The sequence below is a fragment of the Callithrix jacchus genome, chromosome 8, assembly GCF_049354715.1.
Source record: "Callithrix jacchus isolate 240 chromosome 8, calJac240_pri, whole genome shotgun sequence".
Taxonomy (NCBI): Eukaryota; Metazoa; Chordata; class Mammalia; order Primates; family Cebidae; genus Callithrix; species Callithrix jacchus.
In genome coordinates this window covers 70355454-70382080 of record NC_133509.1, presented here as the reverse complement: position 1 = coordinate 70382080, position 26627 = coordinate 70355454, and the positions used below count along the sequence as shown (strand labels likewise).

The 26627-nt window shown below is 40.7% G+C and overlaps 1 protein-coding gene and 1 non-coding gene across 22 annotated transcripts in view; both read left to right on the top strand.

The window, feature by feature from the left end:
• Positions 1-1090: 1090 nt before the first annotated feature.
• RALGAPA1 (Ral GTPase activating protein catalytic subunit alpha 1) overlaps positions 1091-26627 on the top strand; it is a 289470-nt gene continuing 263933 nt past the window's right edge. For all 21 annotated transcript variants that reach the window (XR_013521150.1, XR_013521153.1, XR_013521148.1 and 18 more), the window contains exon 1: positions 1091-1628. Coding sequence is in view for 8 of the 21 variants with exons in the window: in XM_035260352.3 (XP_035116243.1) it covers positions 1523-1628 (106 nt within the window). In the remaining 13 variants the exon portion in view is untranslated. The remainder of the gene's footprint in view (positions 1629-26627) is intronic.
• Positions 26403-26506, top strand: LOC118145424 (small nucleolar RNA U13). Its single transcript, XR_004730539.1, has one exon. It is a non-coding gene; the product is annotated as a small nucleolar RNA U13 (small nucleolar RNA).

Sequence of the window (26627 nt, the reverse complement as noted above, 5' to 3'; positions counted from 1 at the left end):
AGTTCTTCAAACAAGCAAACTCACTATCAAATAATTTTGTGGAGGGAAGTTTCCCAGCTGGGTGCAGGGGCCTCACGCCTGTAATCCCAGCACTTTGGGAGGCGGAGGCCAGCGGATCACTTGAGTCCAGGAGTTTGAGACCAGTTTGGGCAACATGGTGAAGCCCGTATCTACAAAAAACATAAAAATTAGCCGATGTGGTGGCACGCCTGTGGTCCCAGCTACTGGTAGGCTGAGGTGGAAGCATCACCTGAGCCTGCAAGGTCGAGGCTTCAGTGAGCCAAGATTGCGCCACTGCACTTCAGCCTGGGTGACAGTGAGACCCTGTCTGGAAAAGGAAAAAAAAAAGTTTCCAAGAAAAATTTCAATTTATGTCATTCAGAATTTCACTGATTTTTTTCCAGCTATTGCAGATTCTTCAGATGATTCCATCAATGTAATAAGAATCTTGAATTTTTCTTTGCATAGGAAAAAGTGACAACATATTCATTTTTATGTGGGGTGCAGACAGGAAAAATATTTTTAAAAGAGCACAATAGGAAAGGAAAGCAAGATTACTTTTACATATACACAAAAAACCTACATAGCTCTGCTTAACTCTTTCTGTTGTCAAGTTGTTTGCAGCAAAAAAGGGAATATGACAGAAAAAATATCAAAAAAAAAAAAGGGATAGCAAATAGAAAAAATATGAAAGAAAACACATACTTAGTGCAGGAAATATTATTAGTAATAGATTTAGGACAGAATAAATTGGCCAAATTGTAGCTTTGTTTATCTTTCTGCTAGAGGATCTGGTGACCACAACAACTTATGCACATTTTCAAAGATAAATCATGGACATTTCTCTTTGCTTATTACTATCACTCTGTTTACAATGGAGCACGCAGTAACTACCTTCCTTGCCTTTCTTGGCCTTTTCCTTTGGCTGCTGACACAGGAAACCAAGGCGGGGAGTGCCACGGGTGATCTCATGCTGGCATGACGTCAAGAACCCTTGACGTCAGAAGGCGGTTGCCACGGAGATTATTCGCCACTGACGGCAAAGTCGTGAAACCCAGTCACTACCACACTCGTCTCCGTTTCGGCCTCTGCAGGGTGTAAGCTGCTAAAGAAGCTTCAACCTTAAGGGGGCCTCAGGGAGAGAGTTGTGCTGCGCCGAGAGCTCCACCTCCGTGGCTCTGGGTCCGGGTCCCGGCCTGTGGCGGCGAGCCCTGGCCGCTGGAGGCGGAAGGCGGCGGCAGGCGGCCCGCCCGGGTCTACCTCGCTCGGTGCAGGGCCGGGAGAGGGGATCCGCCATATTGGAGCCGGAGCTGAAGGTGCCTTGGAGTCGCGGCGCGAGGCGGGTAGAGGTGGCGGCCCTAGCCTGGATCGGGGAGGAGTCGGCTCTGCACGGGCCCTCAAGGCTGGGGAGCGAATGAGCCGCTCGGACTAGTCTCCTCCCCGCCCACTCCCTCCACTTTCTGCCACCGGGACCCGGCTGGGAGCCGGCTGTGGCAGTGGCAGTGGTAGCGGCAGCGGCAGGATGTTCTCCAAGAAGCCGCATGGGGACGTGAAGAAGTCCACCCAGAAGGTGCTGGACACCAAGAAGGACGCACTGACTCGCCTCAAGCACCTGCGCATCGTCATCGGTGAGGAGCGAGGGGCGGCAGCGCCGTGGCCTGGGTTGCCCGGCCTTCCCTCTTCTGGGAGCCGCTGGGGACTCTCCCTCGGGACCTGGCGCGGTGCTTGGAGAGGGCAAATGGTAGTCTCTGCAGAGACGCGGGAGGGTGAATAAATCGGGGAAGCGAAAACTTGGCAGTTGGCAGCACTAATTACTGTTAACACGGGAATATCTAATTCTGAGTCCGAACTCATTTTTAAAAATTAGAATTACTCTAAAAACTTAGATCTTTAAGACTTTGCGGGGAGACCTAGCGTTGTGAATAATGGTGTTTATAGGATATGTTTACCAGATGACTCTTGCCAACCCCACCCAAGTAAAAAGAAAAATAAAACCCTCTCTAAGACAATATAAACCTTAATCTTTCAAGTTTCTTGGCAGATGAAGACAAGGAGGAAGCAGTTACACCTCTTTGGGAAGTAGGTGGTTCCCAAAAAGCTTGTGGGAAGGAGCCCCGCCCTTTTGTTAATGCACCTTGTTCATCACTGGTCATTTAGAGGGAGAACTATTAAAGAAAACAGGGTTAGTTTAACACTTTGCTTCTCGAGAATTCTATTTTTTTTATCAAAAAAATGAAAAAAAATTTTTTATCGTCGTCTGCCCTTAAGTTCTGTTTTGCTGGTAGATCAAACGGTGCTCTAAGTTTTGAATATAATGTTAAATGACTCTTTTGAATACTTAGTCATTTAGTAGGGTGATTAGGGCTGTAATAATACTTGTGGAACATCTGGTCCAGTAATTAGAGTTTTTAGATTAAGGCATTTGAGATGAAGAGGAAAGTTATTTTGCCTGTGTTGATATATAAAGTTAATGGTAAAACTAGCTGAAGAAGATGCATTCATCCAGATGCCTGAATCCTAATTCAGAGTTTATCTCGAGCTGTCTTACTGATGCATATTTGTTTTGGAAAGTGATGTTTATTTTGTGAAAAAAGTAGTCCCTTATTTGAGGTGCATGTTTGTCTAGTCTGTTGGTTACTCATAACTACCAGGATACCACCAGTATTACCCAATATTTCTATGATGCTTTACTGTTTACAATGATTCCATGTAAATTATCATAATCCTTGCAATAACTCTAGAGGTAGATATTATTCTCCATTTTTTACAAATGAAAAAGCTGAAGTTTGGGAACGTCAAGTAGTTAGCCAGCTATTAGGAGGCTGAGTCAGAACTGAAACCCAGATTTTGTGTCTCTAGTTTGTTTTTTACTCTTCCTACATTTATGACAGCTAATCCTTGTCACAAGTAAATTGTATTTATTCCAATAGAGTAGTAAGAAAGCAATTAATCCAGTTTAGCGCTATAAAAAGCACAGTTTTCAAGAAAATATAAAGCTTCTAAATATAGTAGAGATTGTGATCTTTTTGTTTTCATTAGAGTTAAGCCATTGAAGTAAAGTTTTAGCTTTAATGTGTTTTAGTTAATGTGTAAATGAAGGAGAGGGATCACAGGTAATGGAAGTTTGAAATTGAACACTTAATGGAGAACACCTACACTTGGGTTAAGCTGTGGGTTAGGTAATGGCACAGCTATGAAGTTGAGTTCCAATAAAGTATTGAGATTTCCTAAATTAATGGCCAAACTTTATTTATAGAATGGTTAAGGGATTATTTGTATATACGTTTTTTTGGCATAGAATATTTTTCCATCTGGGAGACATGGAAAATTAAAAGGTAAATTAAGAGAGAGGTCACAGGCCGGGCGCAGTGGCTCAAGCCTGTAATCCCAGCACTTTGGGAGGCCGAGGCAGGTGGATCACGAGGTCAACAGATCGAGACCATCGAGGTCAACATGGTCTCTACTAAAAATTACAAAAAATTAGCTGGGCACGGTGGCGCGTGCCTGTAATCCCAGCTACTCAGGAGGCTGGAGAATTGCCTGAACCCAGGGGGCGGAGTTTGCCTGAACCCAGGGGGCGGAGGTTGCGGTGAGCCGAGATCACGCAGTTGCACTCCAGCCTGGGTAACGAGCGAAACTCCGTCTCAAAAAAAAAAAAAAAAAAAAAAAGAGAGAGGTCACATGTACGGCCAGGTGTGGTGGCTCACGCCTGTAATCCTAGCACTTTGGGAGGCCGAGGTGGGTGGATCACCTGAGGTCAGGAGTTTAAGACCAGCCTGGCCATCATGGTGAAACCCCATCTTAAAAAAAAAAAAGAGACGTCACATGTATAAGGTATTTTGTAGGACTTAGCTTGCTTGGTTTGAAAACAAAACAAATCTTTTATTGTTGTCGTTATTTTGTTTGAAATACAGTTAATGTAGTTTCTAAGAAAACAAATGGGAGAAAGTAGAATGGCAAAAACTAGTGTCTTTTAGAGGTCTGCCAATCAGGTATTTGATTTTGCAGATGGAAAAGCCTTTTTTTTTTTTTTTTTTGAGCAGAGTCTTGCTCTGTTGCCAGGCTGGAGTATAGTGGTGCAATCTCGGCTCACCGCAGCCTCCACCTCCTGGGTCCAAGCGATTCTCCTGCCTCAGCCTCCTGAGTAGCTGGAACTACAGGCATGTGTCACCACTCCCAGCTAATTTTTTTTTTTTTTTTTTGGTATCTTAGTAGAGACGGGGTTTCACCATGTTGGCCAGGATAGTCTTGATCTCCTGACCTCGTGATCTGCCTGCGTTGGCCTCCCAAAGTGCTGGGATTACAAGCCTGAGCCACCGCGCCTGGCTTGAAAAGCCACTTTCAATCCTTTTTGGAAGTAGGTGCAGGTTTTAAATAAGGTAAACACAGTGAGGAAACTAGTTTGCAGAGTAATTGGGCGTTGCCAATTACACAGCCTTTTGATTTTTGTTTGGTCCTATATGAGCTGTGTAATAATTTTTACATGAACTATGGGACCAAACAGAACTGCCATTCACTCAGGGTACTTGTAGGAAGATTCAGTGCATCCAGATATATGAGAACATAATCATAATTTATTTTATTTATTTATTTATTTTTGGAGACAGAGCGAGACTCTGTCTCCCGGACTGGAATACTGTAGCGTGATGTCAGTGCTCTGCCGCCTCCGCCTCTCAGGTTCAAGTGATTCTCTTGCCTCAGCTTCCTGAATAGCTGGGATTACAGGGCACGCCACCATGCCCAGGGAATTTTTGTATTTTTAGTAGAGATGGGGCCTTCACCATGTTGGTCAGGCCTCGACTTCCCAAAGTGCTGGGATTATAAGCGTGAGCCACTGTGCTCAGCCTCATAATCCTAATTTAAACATCCACTGTAAACTTTTTTCCTGGCATGTGTTCCCACTGTCAATCCAAGTTAAATTTATAGAACTTGACTCTGGGGATTTAGATTGAAAGCTGGTGTGTTTATTGATATTGTTAAATACGTGATTTGTAGAAACTAGAAGTCAGGGTTTTCTTAAAATAGAAGAAAAAGCCTGTCTGGTTTCTAAAGCTGTTGTCCATTCTACCTACCCCCGCACTCCATTTTACAACTAATAGTCTTAAGGTAATGAGAGTATAAATTAACATATGTAAATTGGCTAACATAATGCTTGGCATATAGTGGGTATTGACTAAATGTTAGTTTTGTTTTACTTCAACAGTTCAGTTCTCTTGATATAAAAACAAAAATATAAGTGTTTATTTAGCTAAAAATATATTGATTATTGTTAAATAATTCTGACAGCTTTATTGAGATATAATTGGCACACAGTAAATTGCAGATATTTAAAGTATGTAACTGAATAATTTTTACATATGTATATCTCATGAAACCATCATAACAAAGATTTAAAATATCTAACAAGATAACAAATATAGACAGACAGTGACAATCAGGTTAATACATGTATAACCTCCCAAAGTTTTCTCCTGCCCTTTTGTAATCTCTCCCACCCAGTTGCACCCTCCCACCATTACTGAGCAACTGCTAACCTGCTGTCACCCTAGATTAGTTTGCATTATCTAGAGTTTTACAAAAATGGGCTTGTATAGTATATAAATGGAATTATGCTATATGGTCATTTTATGCTTGGTTTATTTTTCTCAGCTGCGTTATTTTGAAATTAATCTATATTGTGGTGTGTTAATAGTTCATTGTTTTTTTTCTTGTGACAGAGTCTTCTGTCACCCTGGCTGGAGACAGTGTTGCAAATATGGCTCACTACACCTTGACCACTCAGGGTCAAGTGATTCTCCTGCCTCTGCCTCCCTAGTAGCTGGGACCAGAGGCAGGTACCACCATGTGTGACTAATTAAAAAAATTTTTTTCTGTGGAGATGGGGTCTCATCATGTTGCCCGGCTGGTTGCAAGCTCTTGGACTCAAGCAGTACTCCCATTCAGCCTCCTAAAGTGTTTTGGGATTACAGGGGTGAGCCACTGTAATCCCAAACAGTACCTGCCTGTTTATTGCTTTTTATTTCTGAATAGATATTTACAGTTTTTTTTGAGACAGAGTCTCACTCTGTCATCTAGGCTGAAGTGCAGTGGCATGATGTTGGCTCACTGCAACCTCTGCCTCCTGAGTTCAAGCAGTTCTCTGCCTCAGCCTCCCAAGTAACTGGGATTACAGGTGTGCATCATCACAGCTGGCTAATTTTTATATTTTTAGTAGAGATGGGGTTTCACCATCTTGGCCAGGCTGGTCTTGAACTCCTGACCTTGGATCCACCCATGTCAGCCTCTCAAAGTGCTAGGATTACAGGCATGAGCCACTGCACCTGGCCAGTTATTCACAATTTTTTGTCCATTCACCTGTTGATGGAAATGTGGGTTGTTCTGGGCTGTTACAAATAAAGCTGCTGTGAAAGACCTATGCTTTGTTTCTCTTGGATAAATACCTAGGATTGAATCATAGGGCTGGATCATATGGCAGCTGTACATTTAGCTTTGTAAGAGACTGCCAAAGTGTTTTTTACCATTTTACATTTTTAACAGCAGTGATGAGAGTTTCAGGTCCTACATGTATGCACCAACACCACTCAGTATGTCCAGTCTTCTTAATTTCAGCTACTGTGTGTCCTGGTTATAATTAGTATTTCCTTGATATCAAATATATATATATATTTTTTTGAGACAGAGTCTTGCCCTGTCACCTAAGCTGGAGTGCAGTGGCAAGATCTCATCTCACTGCACCCTCCACCTCCTGGGTTCAATTGACTCTCCTGCCTCAGCCTCCCAAGTAGCTGGGATTACAGGCTTACATCACCACACCTGGCTAATTTTTGTATTTTTAGTCAAGACGGGGTTTGACCATGTTGACCAAGCTGGTCTTGAACTACTGACCTCAGGTGATCTGCCCACCTTGGCCTCCAAAAGCATTGGGATTACTGGTGTGAGCTACTGCACTAGGTCTCAGATATCTTTTTATTGTGCTTGTTTGCCATTGTATAATTCTTTGATGAGTTTGTGTTTAAATCTTTTACCTGTTTTTAAATTGACTCTTTTGCTTTCTTAATTCAGTTTTGAAAGTTCTTTAGGCCAGGTATAGTGGCTCATGCTTGTAATATCAGCAATTTGGGAGGCTGAAGCAGGTGGATCACTTGAGGTCAGGATTTCGAGACCAATCTGGCCACATGGTGAAACCCCGTCTCTACTAAAAATACAAAAATTAACCAGGATTAGCCTGTAATCCCCGCTACAAAGGAGGCTGAGACAGGAGAATTGCTTGAACCTGGGAGGTGGAGGTTTGCAGTGAGCCAAGAATGTGCACCTGCACTCCAGAGTGAGACTCTGTCTCCAAAAAAGGAAGTTCTTTATATATTCTGGATACAGATACTGTATCAGACATCTGATTTGCAAAGATCCCCTTCCCTCCCCAGTCTTTGGGCTTTCTTTATTCTCTTAAAGTTTTCTTTGAAGAAGCAAAAATGCTTAATCTTAGCCTAACCCATGCTCACAAAGATGATTTTCCCTTTCTCTCTCTCTCTCTTTCTTTCTTTCTTTCTCTCTCTCTCTTTCTTTCTTTCTTTCTTTCCCCTTCCTTCCTTCCTTCCTTCCTTCCTTCCTTCCTTCCTTCCTTCCTTCCTTCCTTCTTTCTTTTCTTTTCTTTTCTTTTTCCTATTGTATTTGGGCTCTGGGGTACATGTGCATGCTGCAGGATTGTTACATAGGTACATACATGCCATGGAGGCTGTCTCCATCCCCCCTCCCCCGTCACCTATGTCAGGCATTTCTCCCTGTGTTATGTCTCCCCTCCACCCTCCCCCCGTCCTAACCCTGTGAGTGTTTTTCCCTTCCCTGTGCCCAAGAATTCTCATTGTTCATCACCCGCATTTGAGTGAAAACTTGCAGTGTTTGCTTTTCTGTTCTGTGTCAGTTTGCTGAGAATGATGGTTTCTAGGTTCATCCATGTCTCTACAAAGGACATGAACTCATCGTTTTTTATGGCTACATAGTATTCTGTGGTGTATATGTGCCATATTTTTTTGTCCAGTCTATCATCAGTGGACATTTGGGTTGGTTCCAGGTCTTTGCTATTGTAAACAGCACTGCAGTGAACATATGTGTGCATGTGTCTTTATGACAGAACAATTTATAATCCTTTGGGCATATACCAAGTAATGGGATTGCTGGGTCAAATGGAATTTCTATTTCTAGATCCTTGAGGAATCGCCACACTGTCTTCCACAATGGTTGAACTAATTTACACTCCCACCAACAGTCTGAAAGTGTTTCTTTTTCTCCACATCCTCTCCAGCATCTGTTGTCTCCAGATTTTTTAATGATCACCATTCTAACTGGCATGAAATGGTATCTCAATGTGGTTTTTGATTTGCATTTCTCTAATGACCAGTGATGATGAGCATTTTTTCATGTTTGTTGGCCGCTATTTATCTTCTTTTGAAAAGTGTCTGTTCATATCCTTCACCCACTTTTGAATGGGTTTGTTTTTTTCTTGTAAATCTGCTTTAGTTCTTTGAAGATGCTGGATATTAGCCCTTTGTCTGATGAGTAGATTTCGAAAATTTTTTCCCATTCTGTTGGTTGCTGGTTTACGCTAATGATTGTTTCTTTTGTTGTGCAAAAGCTTTGAGTTTAATTAGGTCCCATTTGTCTATTTTGGCTTTTTCTGCGAATGCTTTTGGTGTTTTAGTCATGAAGTCCTTGCCTGTGCCTATGTCCTGAATAGTTTTGCACAGGTTTTCTTCACGATTTTTATGGTTTTAGTTCTTATGTTTAAATCTTTAATCCATCTGGAGTTAATTTTTGTATAAAGTATAGGGAAGGGATCCAGTTTCAGCTTCCTGCTTATGGCTAGCCATTTATTAAGTAGGGAATCCTTTCCCCATTGCTTGTTTTTGCCTGGTTTATCAAAGATCAGATGGTTGTAGATGTGTGGCATTGCTTCTGAGGCCTCTGTTCTATTCCATTGGTCTATATCTCTGTTTTGGTATCAGTACCATGCTGTTTTGATTACTGTAGCCTTGTAGTATAGTTTGAAGTCAGGTAGCATGATGACTCCAGCTTTGTTCTTTTTGCTTAGGATTGTCTTGGCTATGCAGGCTCTCTTTTGGTTCCATATGAAGTTTAAAGTGGTTTTTTCCAGTTCTGTGAAGAAGGTCATTGGTAGCTTGATGGGAATAGCATTGAATGTGTAAATTACTTTGGGCAGTATGGCCATTTTCACAATATTGATTCTTTCTGACAATGAGAATGGAAGGATTTTCCATCAGTTTGTATCCTCTCTTATTTCCTTGATCAGTGGTTTGTAGTTCTCCTTGATGATATCTTTTACTTCCTTTGTTAGTTGTATTCCTAGGTGTTTTATTCTCTTTGTAGCAATTGTAAATTGGAGTTCACTTATAATTTGGCTCTCTGTTTGTCTGATATTGGTGTATAGGAATGCTTGTGATTTCTGCACATTGATTTTGTATCCTGAGACTTTGCTGAAGTTGTTTATCAGCTTGAGGTTTTGGGCTGAGACAATGGAGTCTTCTAAATATACAATCATGTCATCTGCAAATAGGGACAATTTGACTTCTTGTTTTCCTAATTGAATGCCCTTTATTTCTTTTTCTTGCTTAATTGCTCTGGCTAGAACTTCCAATACTATATCGAATAGGAATGGTGAGAGAGGGCATCCTTGTCTAGTGCCAGTTTTTAAAGGGAATGCTTATAATTTTTGCCTATTCAGTATGATATTGGCTATGGGCTTGTCATAAATAGCTTTTGTTATTTTGAGATATGTTTCATCGATACCTAGTTATTGAGAGTTTTTAGCCTGAAGGGCTGTTGAATTTTGTCGAAGGCCTTCTCTGCATCTGTTGAGTTAATCATGTGGTTTTTGTCTTTGGTTCTGTTTATGTGGTGAATTATGTTTATAGATTTGCATATGTTGAACCAGCCTTGCATCCCAGGGATAAAGCCTATTTGATCATGCTGGATAAGCTTTTTAAGGTGCTGTTGGATTAGGTTTGCCAGTATTTTATTGAAGATTTTTGCATCAGTGTTAATCCTGGATATTGGCCTATAGTTTTCTTTTTTAGTTGTGTCTCTGGCAGATTTTGGTATCAGGATGATGTTGATCTCATAGAAAGAGTTAGAGAGGATTCCCTCGTTTTGTATTGTTTGGAATAGTTTCAATGGGAATGGTACCAGCTCCTCTTTGTATGTCTGGTAGAATTCAGCTGTGAACCCTTCTGGTCCTGGACTTTTTTTTTGTCGGTAGGCTATTAATTGCTGCCTCAATTTCAGACCTTGTTATTGGTCTATTCAGAATTTCAACTTCTTCTTGGCTTAGTCTTGGGAGTATGCAAGTGTCCAGGAATTTATCCATTTCTTCCAGATTTACTGGTTTATGTGCGTAGAGTTGTTTGTAGTAATCTCTGGTGGCAGTTTGTATTTCTGAGGAATTGGCAGTGATCTCCCCTTAATCCTTTTTTTATTGCATCTATTCGATTTTTCTCGATTTTTTATTTATTTATTTATTTTTTGAGCTGGAGTTTCACTCTTGTTACCCAGGCTGGAGTGCAATGGTGCAATCTCAGCTCACTGCAACCTCCACCTCCTGGGTTCAAGCAATTCTCCTGCCTCAGCCTCCCGAGTAGCTGGGACTACAGGCGCGCACCACCATGCCTAGCTAATTTTTGTATTTTTAGTAGAGACAAGGTTTCACTGTATTGACCAGGATGGTCTGGATCGCTTGACCTCGTGATCCACCCACCTCAGCCTCCCAAAATGTTGGGATTATAGGAGTGAGTCACTGCGCCCGGCCTCTGTTTTCTTTTTTATTAGTCTAGCTAGTGGTCTATTTTGTTGATCTTTTCAAAAAACCAGCTCCTGGATTTATTGATTTTTTTTGAAGGGTTTTTTTGTGTGTCTACCTCCTTCAGTTCTACTCTGATCTTATTTGTCTTCTGCTTGCTTTTGAGTTTTTTTGACCTTGTTCCTTTCAATTTTGACAATATGGTGTTGATTGTAAATCTTTCCTTGTTTCTCATGTGGGCATTTATTGCTATGAATTTCCTTCTAGACACTGCTTTAAATGTGTCCCATAAGATCTGGTACATTGTGTCTTCATTCTTGTTGGTTTCAAAGAACATTTTTATTTCTGCCTTCAATTCATTGTTTATTCATTCATCATTCAGGAACAAGTTTTTCAGTTTCCATGTGATTGTGTGATTTTGAGTGCTTTTCTTTTTTTTTTTTTGAGTGCTTTTCTTAATCCTGAGGGTTTTATTTTTTTGAGACAGAGTCTCACTTTGTCTCCAGGCACCAGGCTAGAGTACAGTGGTGCTCTCAGCTCACTGCATCCTCTGCCTCCCGGGTTCAAGCAATTCTCCTGCCTCAGCCTCCCAAGTAGCTGGGACTACAGGTGCGCACCACCATGCCCAGCTAATTTTTGTATTTTCAGTAGAGACAGGGTTTCACCATGTTGGTCAGGATGGTCTCGATCTCTTGACCTTGAGATCTGCCCTCCTCAGCCTCCCAAAGTGCTGGGATTACAGGCCTGAGCCACCATGCTTGGCAATCCTGAATTCTAATTTGGTAGTGCTGTGGTCTGAGAGAGACTGTTATGATTTCCATTATTTTGCATTTGCTGAGGAGTGATTTACTTCCAATTATGTGGTCAGTTTTGGAGTCAGTGCAATGTGGTGCTGAGAGGAATGTGTATTCCGTGGATTTGCGGTGGAGTGTCCTGTAAATGTCTATTAGGTCCGCTTAGTCCAAATCTGCATTCAGGTCCTGGATATCCTTATTGACTTTCTGTCTCGTTGATCTGTCCAGTATTGTCAGTGGAGTGTTAAAGTTTCTCACCATTATTGTGTGTGAGTCTAAGTCTCTTTGTAGGTCTTTAAGAACTTGCTTTATATATCTGGGTGCTTCTGCATTGGGTGCATGTATATTTAGGATCGTTAGCTCGTTTTGTTGCATTAATCCTTTTACCATTATGTAATGCCCTTCTTTGTCTCTTTTGGTCTTTGTTGGTTTAAAGTCCTTTTTATCAGAGACTAGGATTGCTACCCCTGCTTTTTCTTGCTTTCCATTTGCTTGGTAAATCTTCTTCCATCCCTTTATTTTGAGTCTATGTGAGTCTTTGCATGTGAGATGGATCTCCTGAATACAGCACACTGATGGGTCTTGACTTTTTATCCAGTTTGCCGGCCTGTGTCTTTTCATTGGGGCGTTTAGGCCATTTACATTCAATGTTAATATTGTTATGTTTGAATTTAATCCTGCCATTTTATTACTGGCTGGTTGTTTTGCCCATTAGTTGACGTGGCTTCTTCATTGAATTGTTGTTCTTTACCGTCTGGTACATTTTTGCGGTGGCTGGTACTGGTTGTTCCTTTCCCTGTTTAGTACTTCCTTCAGTAGCTCTTATAAGGCAGGTCCTGTAGCAATGAAATCTCTCAGCAATTGCTTGTCCATAAAGGATTTTGTTTCTTCTTCACTTATGAAGCTTAGTTTGGCTTGATATGAAATTCCGGGTTGAAAGTTTTTTTCTTTAAGGATGTTGAATATTGGCCCCTACTCCCTTCTAGCTTGTAGGGTTTCTGCTGAGAGATCTGCTGTGATTCTGATGGTCTTTCTTTTGTGGTTGACTTGACCTTTCTCTCTGGCAACCCTTAGGAGTTTTTCCTTCATTTCAACCCTGGGGAATCTGACAACTATGTGCCTTGGGGTTGCTCTTCTTGAGGAATTTCTTTCTGGTGTTGTCTGTATTTCCTGGATTTGAATGTTGGCCTGCCTTGTTAGGTTGGGAAAGTTCTGTTGGATGATATCTTGAAGAGTATTTTCCAACCTGGATTTATTCTCTCCGTTTAGGTATGCCGATCAAGCGTAGATTAGGTCTTTTCACGTAATCGCATAGTTCTTGGAGGCTTTGCTCATTTTTTTTCACTCTTTTTTTTTTTTAAATAAAGATGGGGTTTCGCCATGATGCCCAGGCTGGTCTTGAACTCATGACCTCAGGTGATCCACCCACCTTGGCCTCCCAAAGTGTTAGGATTAACGGCCTGAGCCACTGTTCCCAGCTCACTCTTTTTTCTCTAATCTTGCCTTCTCATTTTATTTCATTGATTTGATCTTCTATCTCTGATATCCTTTTTTCTGCTTGATCGATTTGATTGTTTGAAACTTGTGTATGCCTCGCGAAGTTCTCGTGCTGTTTTTTTTCAGCTTCATCAAGTCATTTATGTTCTTCTCTAAGCTGGTTATTCTAGTTAGCATTTTATCTAACCATCTTTCAGGGTTCTTAGTTTCTTTGCATTGGGTTAGAACATGGTCTTTTTTTTTTTTTTGAGACAGAGTTTCGCTCTTGTTACCCAGGCTGGAGTGCAATGGCGCGATCTCGGCTCACTGCAACTTCCGCCTCCTGGGTTCAGGCAATTCTCCTGCCTCAGCCTCCTGAGTAGCTGGGATTACAGGCACGTGCCACCATGCCCAGCTAATTTTTTTTTTTGTATTTTTAGTAGAGACGGGGTTTCAGCATGTTGACCAGGATGGTCTTGATCTCTTGACCTCGTGATCCACTCGCCTCGGCCTCCCAAAGTGCTGGGATTACAGGCTTGAGCCACCGTGCCTGGCCCAGAACATGGTCTTTTAAGTCAGAGAAGTTTATTACTCACCTGCTGAAGTCTGCTTTGGTCAATTCGTCAGATTAATTCTGTCTTTTTTTTGTTCCCTTGATGGTGAGGAGTTGTGATCTCTAGGAGGAGAAGATATGTTCTGTTCTTTGATGGTTTCATCTATTTTGCGCTGTATTTTTCCCATCTTCGTGGATTTATCTCCCTTTAATCTTTGAAGTTGGTAATTTCACGCGTCTGTTGGTTTTTTTCTGTTGAGGTTGGAGCTGTATCTTTTCTGGCCTATAGAGGGCGTTGCTGGGCGCTCTAGGATTCAGTCAGGTTGCTGGGTGGGTGGTCCTTCCCTGTAGTTCGTTTGCACGTGAGATTGGCCCTGCCTTACCGATGGTGTCTCTCCTACCCCAGCTGGATCTTCCTGGTTGGAGTCAAGCTAGTGTATTTACTGCCAACCTTTCTAGTGAGGGCTTCAGTTTGAGTTCTGTGGAGATGGGGCCTGCTGGGCCTTACGGTCTGTTTCCCTGTTTTCAACTCTGCCTCCCTCTGTGGGACGGTCAGTCCCGCTGGCGTTAGTCTAAACTCTCTCCCAGGTCCCTGTAACAACTTGCTGTGCACAGTGGTAGCCACTGCACAGATTTGCCTCTACTATCCACTGTGTCCCACCGTCTGGCAGGGCTCTGGTGGACCATGGGTTGCAGGAGGGATGGGGTAAGCACAGAATTCGATTAGCAGCACGGAGGGGGTTAAGTCCCCCTACCCTCTGAGCCAGCTACACGTTTCAGGTGGGGAGGCCCTCCTCCTGCCCCCCCCACCCCCCACGTCTCGATTTGCCCCCCTGGGCGTCTCTTGCCCTGCGCCTCCTTCCTTGGGCCTATATTCAGAACCCTATCTGTCCCACAGAAATGAACCTGGTTTGGAATCGTAAAGTTCTCTGGCCCTCTGAGTCTCATTCACTGGGAGCTGCGTTCAGGTGCTGGCTTCTCTTGGCCATCTTGGCTCTTAAAAAGATTTTCTTATGCTTTTTTTCTAGAAGTTTTACAGTTTTAGGATCTGTTTACCTCTGTGATTCATCTTGAGTTATAAATGTGGTATGAGGTGGTTTGAAGTTTATGTTTTTGTATGTGGATGTCCAGTTGTTCCAGCCCTGTTTGTTCAAAAAGACTATCTTTTCTCTACCGAATTGCCTTTGTACTTTTGCCAAGACTTAGTTGTCCAGAAATATGTGTGGGCCTATTTCTGGACTCTGTTTTGTTCCAGTGATCTATTTATCATTGTTGGTGCCAATACCAAAGGGTTTGGTTACTGTAACTTTATAATAAATCTTGAAATCAAGTAGTGTTGTCCCTGCTACTCTGTTCTTCCTTTTCAATGTGTGTTCCCTCCACCCACCTCGTGCCAGGTCCTTTACATTTCCATATGAGTTTTAAGATTAGTTGGGCTTGGCGTGGTGGCTCACACCTGTAATCCCAGCACTTCGGGTGGCTGAGGTGGGCAGATTGCTTGAGCCCAGGAATTTGAGACCAGCTTGGACAACATGGTTAAACCCCATATCTACAAAACATAAATAAATAATAGCTGGGCTTGGTAGTGTGTGCCTGTGACCCCAGCCACCTGAGAGGTTAAGGTGAGGGGATCACCTAGGCCTGGGAGGTCGAGGCTGCAGTGAGCCGTGATCGCACCACTGCATTCCAGCCTGGGTGACACAGTGAGACTCTTTTTTTATTTTTATTTTTTTAAAGTGGTCAATTTATTAAAAAGAAAAAAGAAAAAAACTACTGCCACCACCAAAAAACCTGTTGGGATTTTGATAGGGATTATATTAAATCTATAGATCAGTTTGGGAAAATTGACAATATTGAATATGCTGATTCATGAACAAGGTGTTTCTCTACCTATTTAGGACTTCTTTAATTTCAGCAGCGTTTTGTAGTTCAGTGTGCTGGTCTTACACATCTCTTGTCAGACTTATCCCTAAATACTTTCTACTCTGATCTCTTGTAAATGTTACCTTTATATCTATTTCTTATTGGATTTCATATTGGGAAACATTGATGTTTTTTATATTGCACTTATGTCCTACAAACCTGCTGAACTGACTCAGTTCTGTTAGTTTTTTTTTTTGCTTGAGACAGAGTCTAGCTCTGTCACCTAGACTGGAGTGGCATGATCTCGGCTCACTGCAACCTTAGCCTCCCCTGGGTTCAAGCAATTCTGCCTCAGCCTCCCGAGTAGCTGGGACTACAGTTGTGTGCCATCTGCCTGGCTAATTTTTCTATTTTTCGTAGAGATGCGGTTTCACCATATTGGCCAGGCTGGTCTCGAATTCCTGACCTCCGGTGTTCCGCCTGCCTTTGCCTCCCAAAGTGCTGGAATTACAGGCGTGAGTTACTGTGCTTGGCAGTCTTTGTTATTTTCTTCTATTTAGTTTAGTTTAATTTGTTCATTTTGTAGTTTCATAAAGGGTATTTGATTTGAAATCATTCTTCTTTCTACTAGAGGCATTTGGTGATAAAAATTTTCCCCTAAGTAGCATCTTACAACTTATGATATTTTGTATTTTCATTTTCATTTAGTTCCAAAATACTTTCTTTGATCCATGGGTTATTTACAAGTCTGGTTTTTTGTTTGTTTGTTTGTTTGTTTTTTGAGACCAAGTCTCACAGTGTCGCCTGGGCTTGAGTTAAGTGGTGTGATCTCAACTCACTGCAACCTTGGCCTCCCAGGTTCAACCTGTTCTTCTGCTTCAGCCTCCTAAATAGCTGGGATCAGGGGTGCCCATGCCTGGCTAATTTTTTGTATTTTTAGTAGAGGCAGGGTTTCATTATGTTGGCCAGGCTGGGCTTGAACTCCTGATCTTGTGATCTGCCCACCTTAGCCTCCTAAAGTGCTGGGATCGCCCAGCCTACAGGTATTTTCTTTAGCTTAAAATATTTGTAAATTATTCAGATACCTTTTGGTTATTCATTTCTAAGTCAATTCCATTGTAGTTAGAAAACATATTTTTTATTACCTGAATTATTTAAAAGTTAATGAAATTGTTTGATGGTCCAGAGGTGTTTTGACTTGATAAATTTTTGTATGCACTTGAAAGGCATATATATTCTGCTCTTGGTGGGTTAAGTGTTCTAAAAATGTCAGTTAGCACAAGTTGCTTGTTAATGTTCAAATCTTCTCTGTCCTTACTGAATTTCTGTCTAGTTGTTTTCATCAAGTATTGAGAGAAGAGTGCTGAAGTTTCTGACTGTAATTGTGGGTTTTGTCTATTTTCTTTTAAACTTCTATCAGTATTTGCTTCATGTATTTTGAAGTTCTGTCATTAGCTGACTAAACCTTTAGGATTATTTCTTTTTGATGAATTGACTTCTTTATCATTTTGAAATGATCTCTTTCTCCCTGGAAATAGTCTGCTTAGGAATCTACTTTGATATTAATATGACCATGTCCACTTGCATTTGATTAGTGTTAGCAGGATATATATATTTCATTTTTTTGTATTTAAAGTGAGTTTATTGTTGGCAGCATGTGGTTGGGTCTTTTTTATCCGATCTAATTATCTATGCCTTTTAATTGAGATGTATGGATAAGTTACATTTAACGTGATTATCGATATGGTTAAATTTGAGTTTGTCATGTTGCTATTTGTTTTCAGTTTGACCTGTCCCTTAGTTCCCTTTTTTCCTCCCTTCTTTTGAATTAGTTGAGTAAATTTTATGATTCTTTTCCTTTCATTTATTATTTTAGTGATTTCTTTATATGATTTATAGTATACATCTTTAAGTTGCCAGAGTACACACTTTTAAGTGATATTATACCACTTCCCATGTAGAATAAGAACCTTATAGAATCTACTTCCATTTTTCCACCCAACCTTTGTGCTTTTGTTGTGATACATTTTACTTATCATGTTATTATTAACCCTACACTATATTACTTTGTTTAAACAAGCAGTGACCTTTTAAAGGTTTTTAAATAATAAATAAGTCTCATATATTTACCCATGTAGTGCCATTTCCAGGGCTCTTCATTTCTTTGTGTAGACACTTTTTTTCTTTTTTTTTTTTTTGAGACAGTCTTGCTGTGTTGCCCAGGCTGAGTGCAGTGGTGCCATCTGGGCTTACTACCTCCATCTCCTGGGTTCAAGCAATTCTTGTGCCTCAGCCTCCCAAATAGCTGGGATTACAGGCATGTACCACCATGCCTGGTTAATTCTTTGTTGTTGTTGTATTTTTAGTTGAGATGGGGTTTCACCATATTGGCCAGACTGGTTTTGAACTCCTGGCCCTGAGTAATATTTGCCTAGGCCTCCCAAAGTGCTGGGATCATAGGCGTGAGCCGCTACTCCCAGCCAATATTTCTATCCAGTATAATTTTGTTTCTACATGAAGGACTGTCTTTAACATTTTTTTTGTGGTAATGATCTGCTGGTAATAGATTCTTTAAAAAATTTTTTTAGTACGTAATAATTTGTACATATTGATGGGATACATATGACATTTTGATATATGCGTACAATACATCATGATCAAATCAAGGTATTTAGGATATTTATCACCTTGAACATTTGTTATTTCTTTGTGCTGGGAACATTTCAAGTTTTGTCTTACATGCTGGACATAGTGGGTCACGCCTGGAATCCCAGCACTTCTGGATATCAAGACAGGAGAATTGCTTGAGCCCAGGAGTTTGAGACCAGCCTGGGCAGCAATGCAGGACCCTGTCTCTACAGAAAAATTTAAAAATTAGCCAGGTGTTGTGGCATGCACCTGTGGTCTCAGTTATTCAGGAAGCTGAGGTGGTAGGATTGCTTGAGCCCAGGAGATTGGTGCTGCCTGCAAACAGGAGCTGTGTTCATGCCCCTGCCCCTGCACACTAGCCTTCAACAGTCCAAGACTCTTCAGAAAAAAAAAAAAAGCCGAGCATAGTGGCTCACACCTGTAGTCCCATCACTTTGGGAGGCTGAGGCTGGTCGATCACTTGAGCCCAGGAGTTCAAGACCATCCTGGGTAACAAGGTGAAACCCCACCTCCACAAAAAGTACAAAAATTAGGTGGATGTGGTGGCAGCCACGTGTGATCCACCTGCTTGAGAGGCTGAGGTAGGACCATCATTGAGCCCAGGAAGTTGAGACTGCAGTGAGCTGTGATCATGTCAGTACACTCTAGTTTGGACAACAGAGCAAGACCCTGTCTCAAAAAAAAAAAAAAATATATATATATATATCTTCTCGCTATTTTTATTTATTTATTTATTTTTGAGATAGCATTCCACTCTTGTTGCCCAGGCTGGAGTGCAGTAGCATGATCTTGGCTCACGGCAACCTCTCCCTCCTGGGTTCAAGCTGTTCTCCTGCCTCAGCCTCCCGAGTAGCTGGGATTACAGGCATGCCTCACCACACCCAGCTAATTTTGTATTTTTAGTAGATCCAGGGTTTCTCCACATTGGTCACGCTGGTCTCAAACTCCCGACCTCAGGTGATCCGCCCTCCTCAGCCTCCCAAAGCGCGGGGATTACAGATGTGAGCCGCTGTGCCCAGCCTCTCCTATATTGAGATATGCAATATGTTGTTTACTGTAGTCATCCTACCATGTTATCAAATGACAGAATTTATTCCTTCTAACTGTATGTTTATATTCATCAACCAACCTTTCTTTATTCCTCCTCCTCTGAATGTGATGGATTCTTCATGCTTTTGTTTGTCTGAAAAAGTCTTTACTTTGCCCTCTTTTTTTGAAAGATACTTTTGTTCTGTTTAGAATCCAGGTTGATGGCTTGTCTTTTTTTTTTTTTTGTTCTTTAAATATTTTACTTTGCTGTCTTCTTGTTTGTATTGTTTCTGATAAGAAGTCTGCTGTTGTCTATATCTTTTTCTTTTCTTTTTTTTTTTTTTGTTCGTTATATCTTTTTATTTTTATGGAAGATGTCATTTTCTTCTCTGGGTGATTTTAAGACCTCTTCATCACTGCTGTTGAAGAATTTGATTACCATGTGCCTTGGTTAGTTTTCTTCATATTTCTTGGCTTAAGGTTCATTGAGCTTTTTACATTTGTGGGTTTATAGTTTTCTTTTTTCTTTTTTTTTCAGTCCTTTATTCTCTCAGACTTAAGGTTTATAGTTTTCATCAAATTTGGAAAAATTTTGGTCCTTATTTTTTACTTCTTTCTTCTTTCCCTTACATTTAGAACTCCATTTACTGCTGTCTTAGGAAATATTAATATTAGATTGTTAAGAAGTATTATTTCTTAATTCATCGAGTTTGCGGGGTCCACCTGGATTTGCTTTCTTCTTGCCTTGACTTAGAAGCTCTAAGGCAGTAAGCTGGAGTGGTCATAGGACACACCTTGTTTGTTTGCCATCTTTTAGGAATTGCTCTCCTTACCTGATGTCCATATGTGTTGAAACAATTAAAAGAACACACACATAAGAAGCAACAGTTTTCGAGACACTGGACATCAGTTGCTGATTATAAGAGGTTCTCTTAAATGAATGAGACTGAAAATTGGCTTTATACGAAGCATCTTTGTCTACATTTTTCACTTTTTTATATTTAGAGAAGGAATTTGTTATAAATTGATCAGTGAAAAATGTTTGTCTTTCTCTAATCTGAGTGTATTTATCTGAGTAATATCTGATATCTTTGTAATATCTGAGTGAAGATATTTTACTCAGAAAGTATTCAGTAGGTATAAATGATATATAAAGACAAATTATATGTTTCTTAAATGACTTAAAAATAGTATGGATTAACAAATTTGATTCAGAATCTGAGAATGTGTGAACTATAACCTGTCTATAAAAATAAGCTTAAAAAAAGCCAAAAAGAAACTCAAAATAAGCTAACTGTGTGTGTTTATATATACAATAAATTTATAGAGAGATCAGGATTTCCCTGTGTTGCCACGGCTGGTATTGAACTGCTGGGATGAAGTTATCCAACTGCCTTGACCTCCCAAAGTGCTGGGATTACAGGTGTGAGCCACCGTGCCCAGCCAAACTTGATTATTTTTGAAGAGTTTGATATAGAGTGTTAGTAAGTAATTCTGTATACATGACATTAGATGCTTTTACATTCTTTAATTTGTATACAATTTCATTTATATTCATTTTAATCTGCCTGATTTGAAAAATGAATTTGACCTCATTGAACTACTTTATTTATGAAGAATTGATTTACTTTGCAGATTAATAACATAAACAGTGTTAATGTTTATGGGTGGGTGCTTGTAATCCCAGCTATCTGGGAAGCAGAGGCAGGAGAATCACTTGAATGCAGGAGGCAGTGGTTGCAGTAAGCTGAAATCACTACACCACTGCACTTCGGTCTGGGTGACAGAGTGAGACTCTATAAAGAAAAATCATGTCACTAACTGCTCTAAAACGCCCCATGGCTTCCTTTTGCCTATGTGATACTGAAGAAAATTCTTGGCCAGTGTTTAAGACAAACTGTTGTCTGATCCTAGCCTACCTTTTTTTTCCTTTTGTTTGGTTTTCTTTTTATTTATTTATTTATTTTATTCTTTTTTCTTTTGTTTTGTTTTCTCTTCCTAGCCTACCTTTTCAGCTAAGTGTTGAAATAGTTGAATTATATAAGAAACAAAACAGCATAATAACATTCTTCGAGATGTTTATTATAGAAGTGATTTTTCAGTGACACTGTTGCAGATGTATACCTTTTTTTTTTTTTTTTTTTTTTTTGAGATGGAGTTTCTCTCTTGTTGCCCAGGCTGGAGTGAAATGGCAACCTCGGCTCACTGCAACCTCCGCCTCCCAGGTTCAAGTGATTCTTCTGCCTCAGCCTCCCGAGTACCTGGGATTACAGGCGTGTGCCACCATGCCCTGCTAATTTTTGTATTTTTAGTAGAGGCAGGGTTTCACCATGTTGGCCAAGCTGGTCTCGCCCTCCTGACCTCAGGTGATCTACCCACCTCGGCCTCTCAAAGTTCTGGGATTACAGGTGTAAGTCACCGTGCCTGGCCAAATGCAAACCTTTTTAATGTAAATACTTATGCACGTTAAGGCAAAAGACATATATTGCATCTGGCCTTATCTGAATTTGAATTCTTCTCTGAAGACACAGATCCCCTTGTATCCCTGCTCTAATAAGTGATGATTCTCCCAGGCCTGAAGAAGTCAGCATTCCTACTATTGTTATATTGCTATATTATGACTGTGTTGCTGCTATTATACTTCAGGACCCATCTGAAAATTCATCTTGCTTTGGGCTGCATGCTGCTCAATCACACCATCTTTCAAACTTTGTCACTGCTCTTATTTCTTAACCTCCTGGGCACTTCATTAAGTTTATCAAGGACTTTGATACCTGGCTTATCATCTTAAGACTGCGTTATCCCTTGCTACTATCTTAAGGACTTTTAATAGGTAATGAAATTGCTCTTTTAACTTCTCATGTGCACTATGTTTGATATACTTAATTTAAATAATCACACTACTATTTGATTTAAGCAATTACTCTTTTGCAGACTTCTGTTACAAAAGTTTATTTAACAAAAAGTTTAATATGAAAATATACATTACCTGATTTTTACATCGTAATGAAATTGGCCCTTTGCAGAGGGGACTTGAATTTCTCTGCTGAACAACCATTATTTATACTTATTCCAAGGTTTCTTTTTTTTTTTTTGAGATGGAGTCTCGCTCTTGTTGCCTAAGCTGCATTACAGTGGCACAATCTAGGCTCACTGCAACCTCTGCCTCCCAGGTTCAAGCAATTCTCCTGCCTCAGCCTCCTGAGTAGCTGGGATTACAGGTGCCCACCACCATGCCTGGCTGATTTTTGTACTTTTAGTAGAGATGGGATTTCACCTTGTTGGGCAGGCTGGTTTTGAACTCCTAACCTCAAGTGATCTGTCCACCTCAGTCTCCCATAGTGCTGGGATTACAGGTGTGAGCCTACCGCACTTGACTTGCTCCAAGGTTTCTAACATGGCAGTACTATTTCCTCATGTTACCACCATCCCAATATCGTTGTTGCCTACTAGTTGCCATCCCCACGTATTCTTTGGATATGTCTGCCACAGTTTAACTTTAATTCTAACTTCTTTTTTTGATTACAGGGGTGAGCCACCATGCCCTCTGTAATCTTATTTTTTGAGATGGAGTCTCACTCTGTCACCCAGGCTAGTGAGATCTCTGCTCACTGCAACCTGTGCCTCCTGGGTTCAAGTGATTCTTGTGTCCCAGTCTCCAGAGTAGCTGGGACCACAGGCTTGTGCCACCATGCCTGGCAAATTTTTGTATTTTTAGTAGAGATGGGGTTTTACCATGTTGGCTAGGCTGGTCTTGAACGCCTGGCTTCAAGTGATCTGCTGCCTCAGCCTCCCAAAATGCTAGGATTACAGGCGTGAGCCATTCTGCCCGGCCAATTCTAACTTCTTGTCTGTAAATTTTTTTCAGCTTAGGAAGGTGAGCTTTCCTCATGGTGACTACTTCATGGGCTTAGAGCTGCTGTGAAATGGAATTTGTGGCTTCCCTCATGTTCCTGTGATAGCCCTGGTGTTTTGTGTTTGACCAGACTTTTATATGTAACCAAATCCTACCTTTAATGTTGCTATTTTCTAACATTCTGCCCTCCAGCTCTCTTTTCTCCTAACTCTTTATATTAGTGGTCCCCAACCTTTTTGGAACCAGGGACCAGTTTCATAGAAGACAGTTTTTCCGCGAACAGTGGGGGTGAGGAATGGTTTTGAGATGAAACTGTTCCACCTCAGATCATCATTAGGCATTAGATTTTTTTTTTTTTTTTGTGAGACAGGGTCTTGCTCTGTCACCCAGGATGCAGTGTAGTGGCACAATCTTGGCTCACTGCAACTTCCACCTTATGGGTTCAAGTGATTCTCCTACCTTAGCCTCACTAGTAGCTGAGACTACAGGTGAGTGCCACCACCCCTGACTATTTTTGTATTTTTAGTAGAAATGGGATTTCATGTTGGCCAGGGTGGTCTTGAACTCCTGACATCAAGTGTTCTGCCCACTTCCCAAAGTGCTGGGATTACAGGCCTGAGCCACCAGTCAGGCATTAGATTCTTACAAGGAGGGTACATTCTAGATCCTTTGCATGTACAGCCTGTGATGCCTGTGCCATAGCTGATGATATTTATAATACCAGACTGTCTTCTTATCACCCTTATATTTGAAAGCTTCCACTCTTCTTTCAAATCTCAGGGCAAAATCTACAGCTAGCCTATATGAAGTCTTCTCTATGTCCCTATCATGTAGATATAGGAGCTTTTTTGTATACTATGCTTCTTTCCCTCTAGTAATTCGATTTTTTTTATCACAACATATTTATTTATTTGTATGCCTTCCTAAGGGCAGATGTATGTGTCTTCATGTTCATATTCCTAGACTTAGCATAGTGCCTGGAATATAATCAGTGCTCAGCAAATATTATTTAGTTCATAATGAATATACTATGTTTGAGGGGAGCAAAATTGCTGTTTGTGAGCAACTTGTGAGCAAGCAACTGACAGTGGTAGAAAAGACATGTAAAGTCAGCATTCCTTGGGTTGTCTTAAGTACTAGTGCAAAGAAATTTGGTTCAGAAATTAAGGTCCATACTATGTAATATAGAAAAACAAACAAAATATAAAACAGGACATTAAGTGAAAAATATTAATGACATTGTGGCAGAGATTATTAGATGTTCTTCCCTGTTAAAAACTTTAGACAAATTACATTTAACAGAGTTTAACTGAGCAAAGAATTTATGGATTGGGCAGCCTCATTGTGTTGCCCAGGCTGGTCTTGTACTCCTGGCCTCAAGTGATCCTCTTGTTTTAGCCTCCTAAAGCACTGGGATTACAGGCATGAGCCACTGTGCCTGGCTTCAGCTATATTATTTATTTAAAACTTTTGATCTTTGGTTTACCTGTATATTAAATTAATAAAACCTCAAATACAAGTGAAAACATTAATTTGAGCCACAGTTTATAAAAAAAGTTAAAACATTATTTGAATTTTCATCGGAACCCTAAAGGAAGTAAAATTTAATCAGGGATGTTGTGACTTGCTCAAAGTTATGTAATAGAATTTGTTCTTAAAAAGTACAGAAAAAAAAATTTTTTTTTAAAGTAAACTGAGGGCTGGGCATGGTGGCTCATGCCTGTAATCCCAGCACTTTGGGAGGTCAGGAGCTCAAGACCAGCCTGGGTAACACAGGCCAACATGATAAAACCCCGCCTCTACTAAAAATACAAAAAATTAGCTGGGCATGGTGATGGGCGCCTGTAATCCCAGCTACTTGGGAGGCTGAGGCAGGATAATTGCTTGAATCTGGGAGGCAGAGGTTGCAGTGAACCGAGATTATAATCCTAGATACTCAGGAGGCTGAGCAGGAGAATCGCTTGAACCTGGGAGGCAGAGGTTGCAGTGGACTGAGATTGTGCCATTGTACTCCAGCCTGGGTCACAGTGTAAACTGCGTCAAACAAACAAATAAATAACTGAGTAGAAATCCCTGAATGATCTTTATGTGGTCTAGATTCTGTACTTCTGTCTCAGTCTTTAGTCTATTAGAAATGGGTAAATTAGGGTCTGGGTATGGTGGCTCACACTTATAATCCCAGCATTTTGGGATGCCAAGGCGGGAGGATTGTTTGAGCCCAGGAGTTTGAGACCAGACTGTGCAACATGGTGAGACCCCCATCTCCACAACATTTTTTTAAATTAGCTGGGTGTGGTGGCATGGTACCTGTTGTCCCTGCTACTTGGGAGACTGAAGCAGGAGAATAATGAACCCAGGAAGTTGAGGCTGCAGCAAGACCCTGTCTCAAAAAAAAAAAAGGCTGGGGCACAGGAGCTCACGCCTGTAATTCCAGCACTTTGTGAGGCTGAGGCAGGCGGATCATGAGGTCAGGAGTTTGAGACCAGCCTGACCAATATGATGCAACCCTGCCACTACTAAAAATACAAAAAAATAGCCAGGTGTGGTGGCGCGTGCCTGTAGTCCCAGCTACTCAGGAGGCTGAGGCAGGAGAATGGCTTGAACCCAGGAGGCAGAGGTTGCAGTGAGCCAAGATCATGCCACTGCACTCCAGCCTGGGCGAAAGAGTGAGACTGTCTCAAAAAAAAAAAAAGAAAGAAAGAAAAAGAAATGGGTAAATTTGAAAATTATTTAAGCTACGTGTTAGAAGACAAAGGAGAATAAATGAATGAAAGGAAGTAAAATTCCTTGGTGATATTTATTTTAAAAAATTCAAGGAAGTCACCTAGTAACGATTATTCTTTCCTTCTCCACCCAAACCTAAAATAGAATAACTAGGATAAGGGGGGGTGTGTTTGTGTTACCAAAAATTTGTTATTTTTATATGAATTCTTTTAAGTTGGTAGCTTCAAGGTTCCCAGTCATCTTCCCTTTTCCACCAATTGTTCTTAGGGCTAAGCCAGTTATTGTAAATATGCCATTCCTTATAAAATATGTTTAATACAAATAATTACCCAGTCTTGCTTATTATATCTTGTTCCTTGAAATCTGAAAATGTTGGATCTGATCTGTCTGGTCTGATCTTCAGAGATAGTTTGAGAACCATTTGAGTAAACAGCTATAGTGCATTGTTAAATTTTGGGTAACTGCAAAGGAGTAAAGGAGTTAATAGTATAGAAAAAGAGAATCATATGTCAAATATGAAACATGAGTATAGAAGAGAGAAGAATCATATCTAAATGAGTAGCTTAGAGAAAGCTCCATGGGGCAGGGACAGTTGACCTGTGCCTTGGAAGATCATGATTAGAATTTCAATAGATAGAAGTAAAAGAAGGGAGCTTTTTATAGTTCATAAGCGTGATGATTGGGTTTTCACACTCATATATGAGATGTACCTCCCATGAACCTTTTTATAACGTTGGCACATTACCCGTCTGATATGATTAAAAAAAAAAAAAAAAAAGACATGAAAAGCAGTTAGGATAAGAGCACAGACATGAATGCCGGTAAGTAGAAGGCAGTGGTCCTACAAGCTTTTAGAAATACAGATACTGGCTGGGC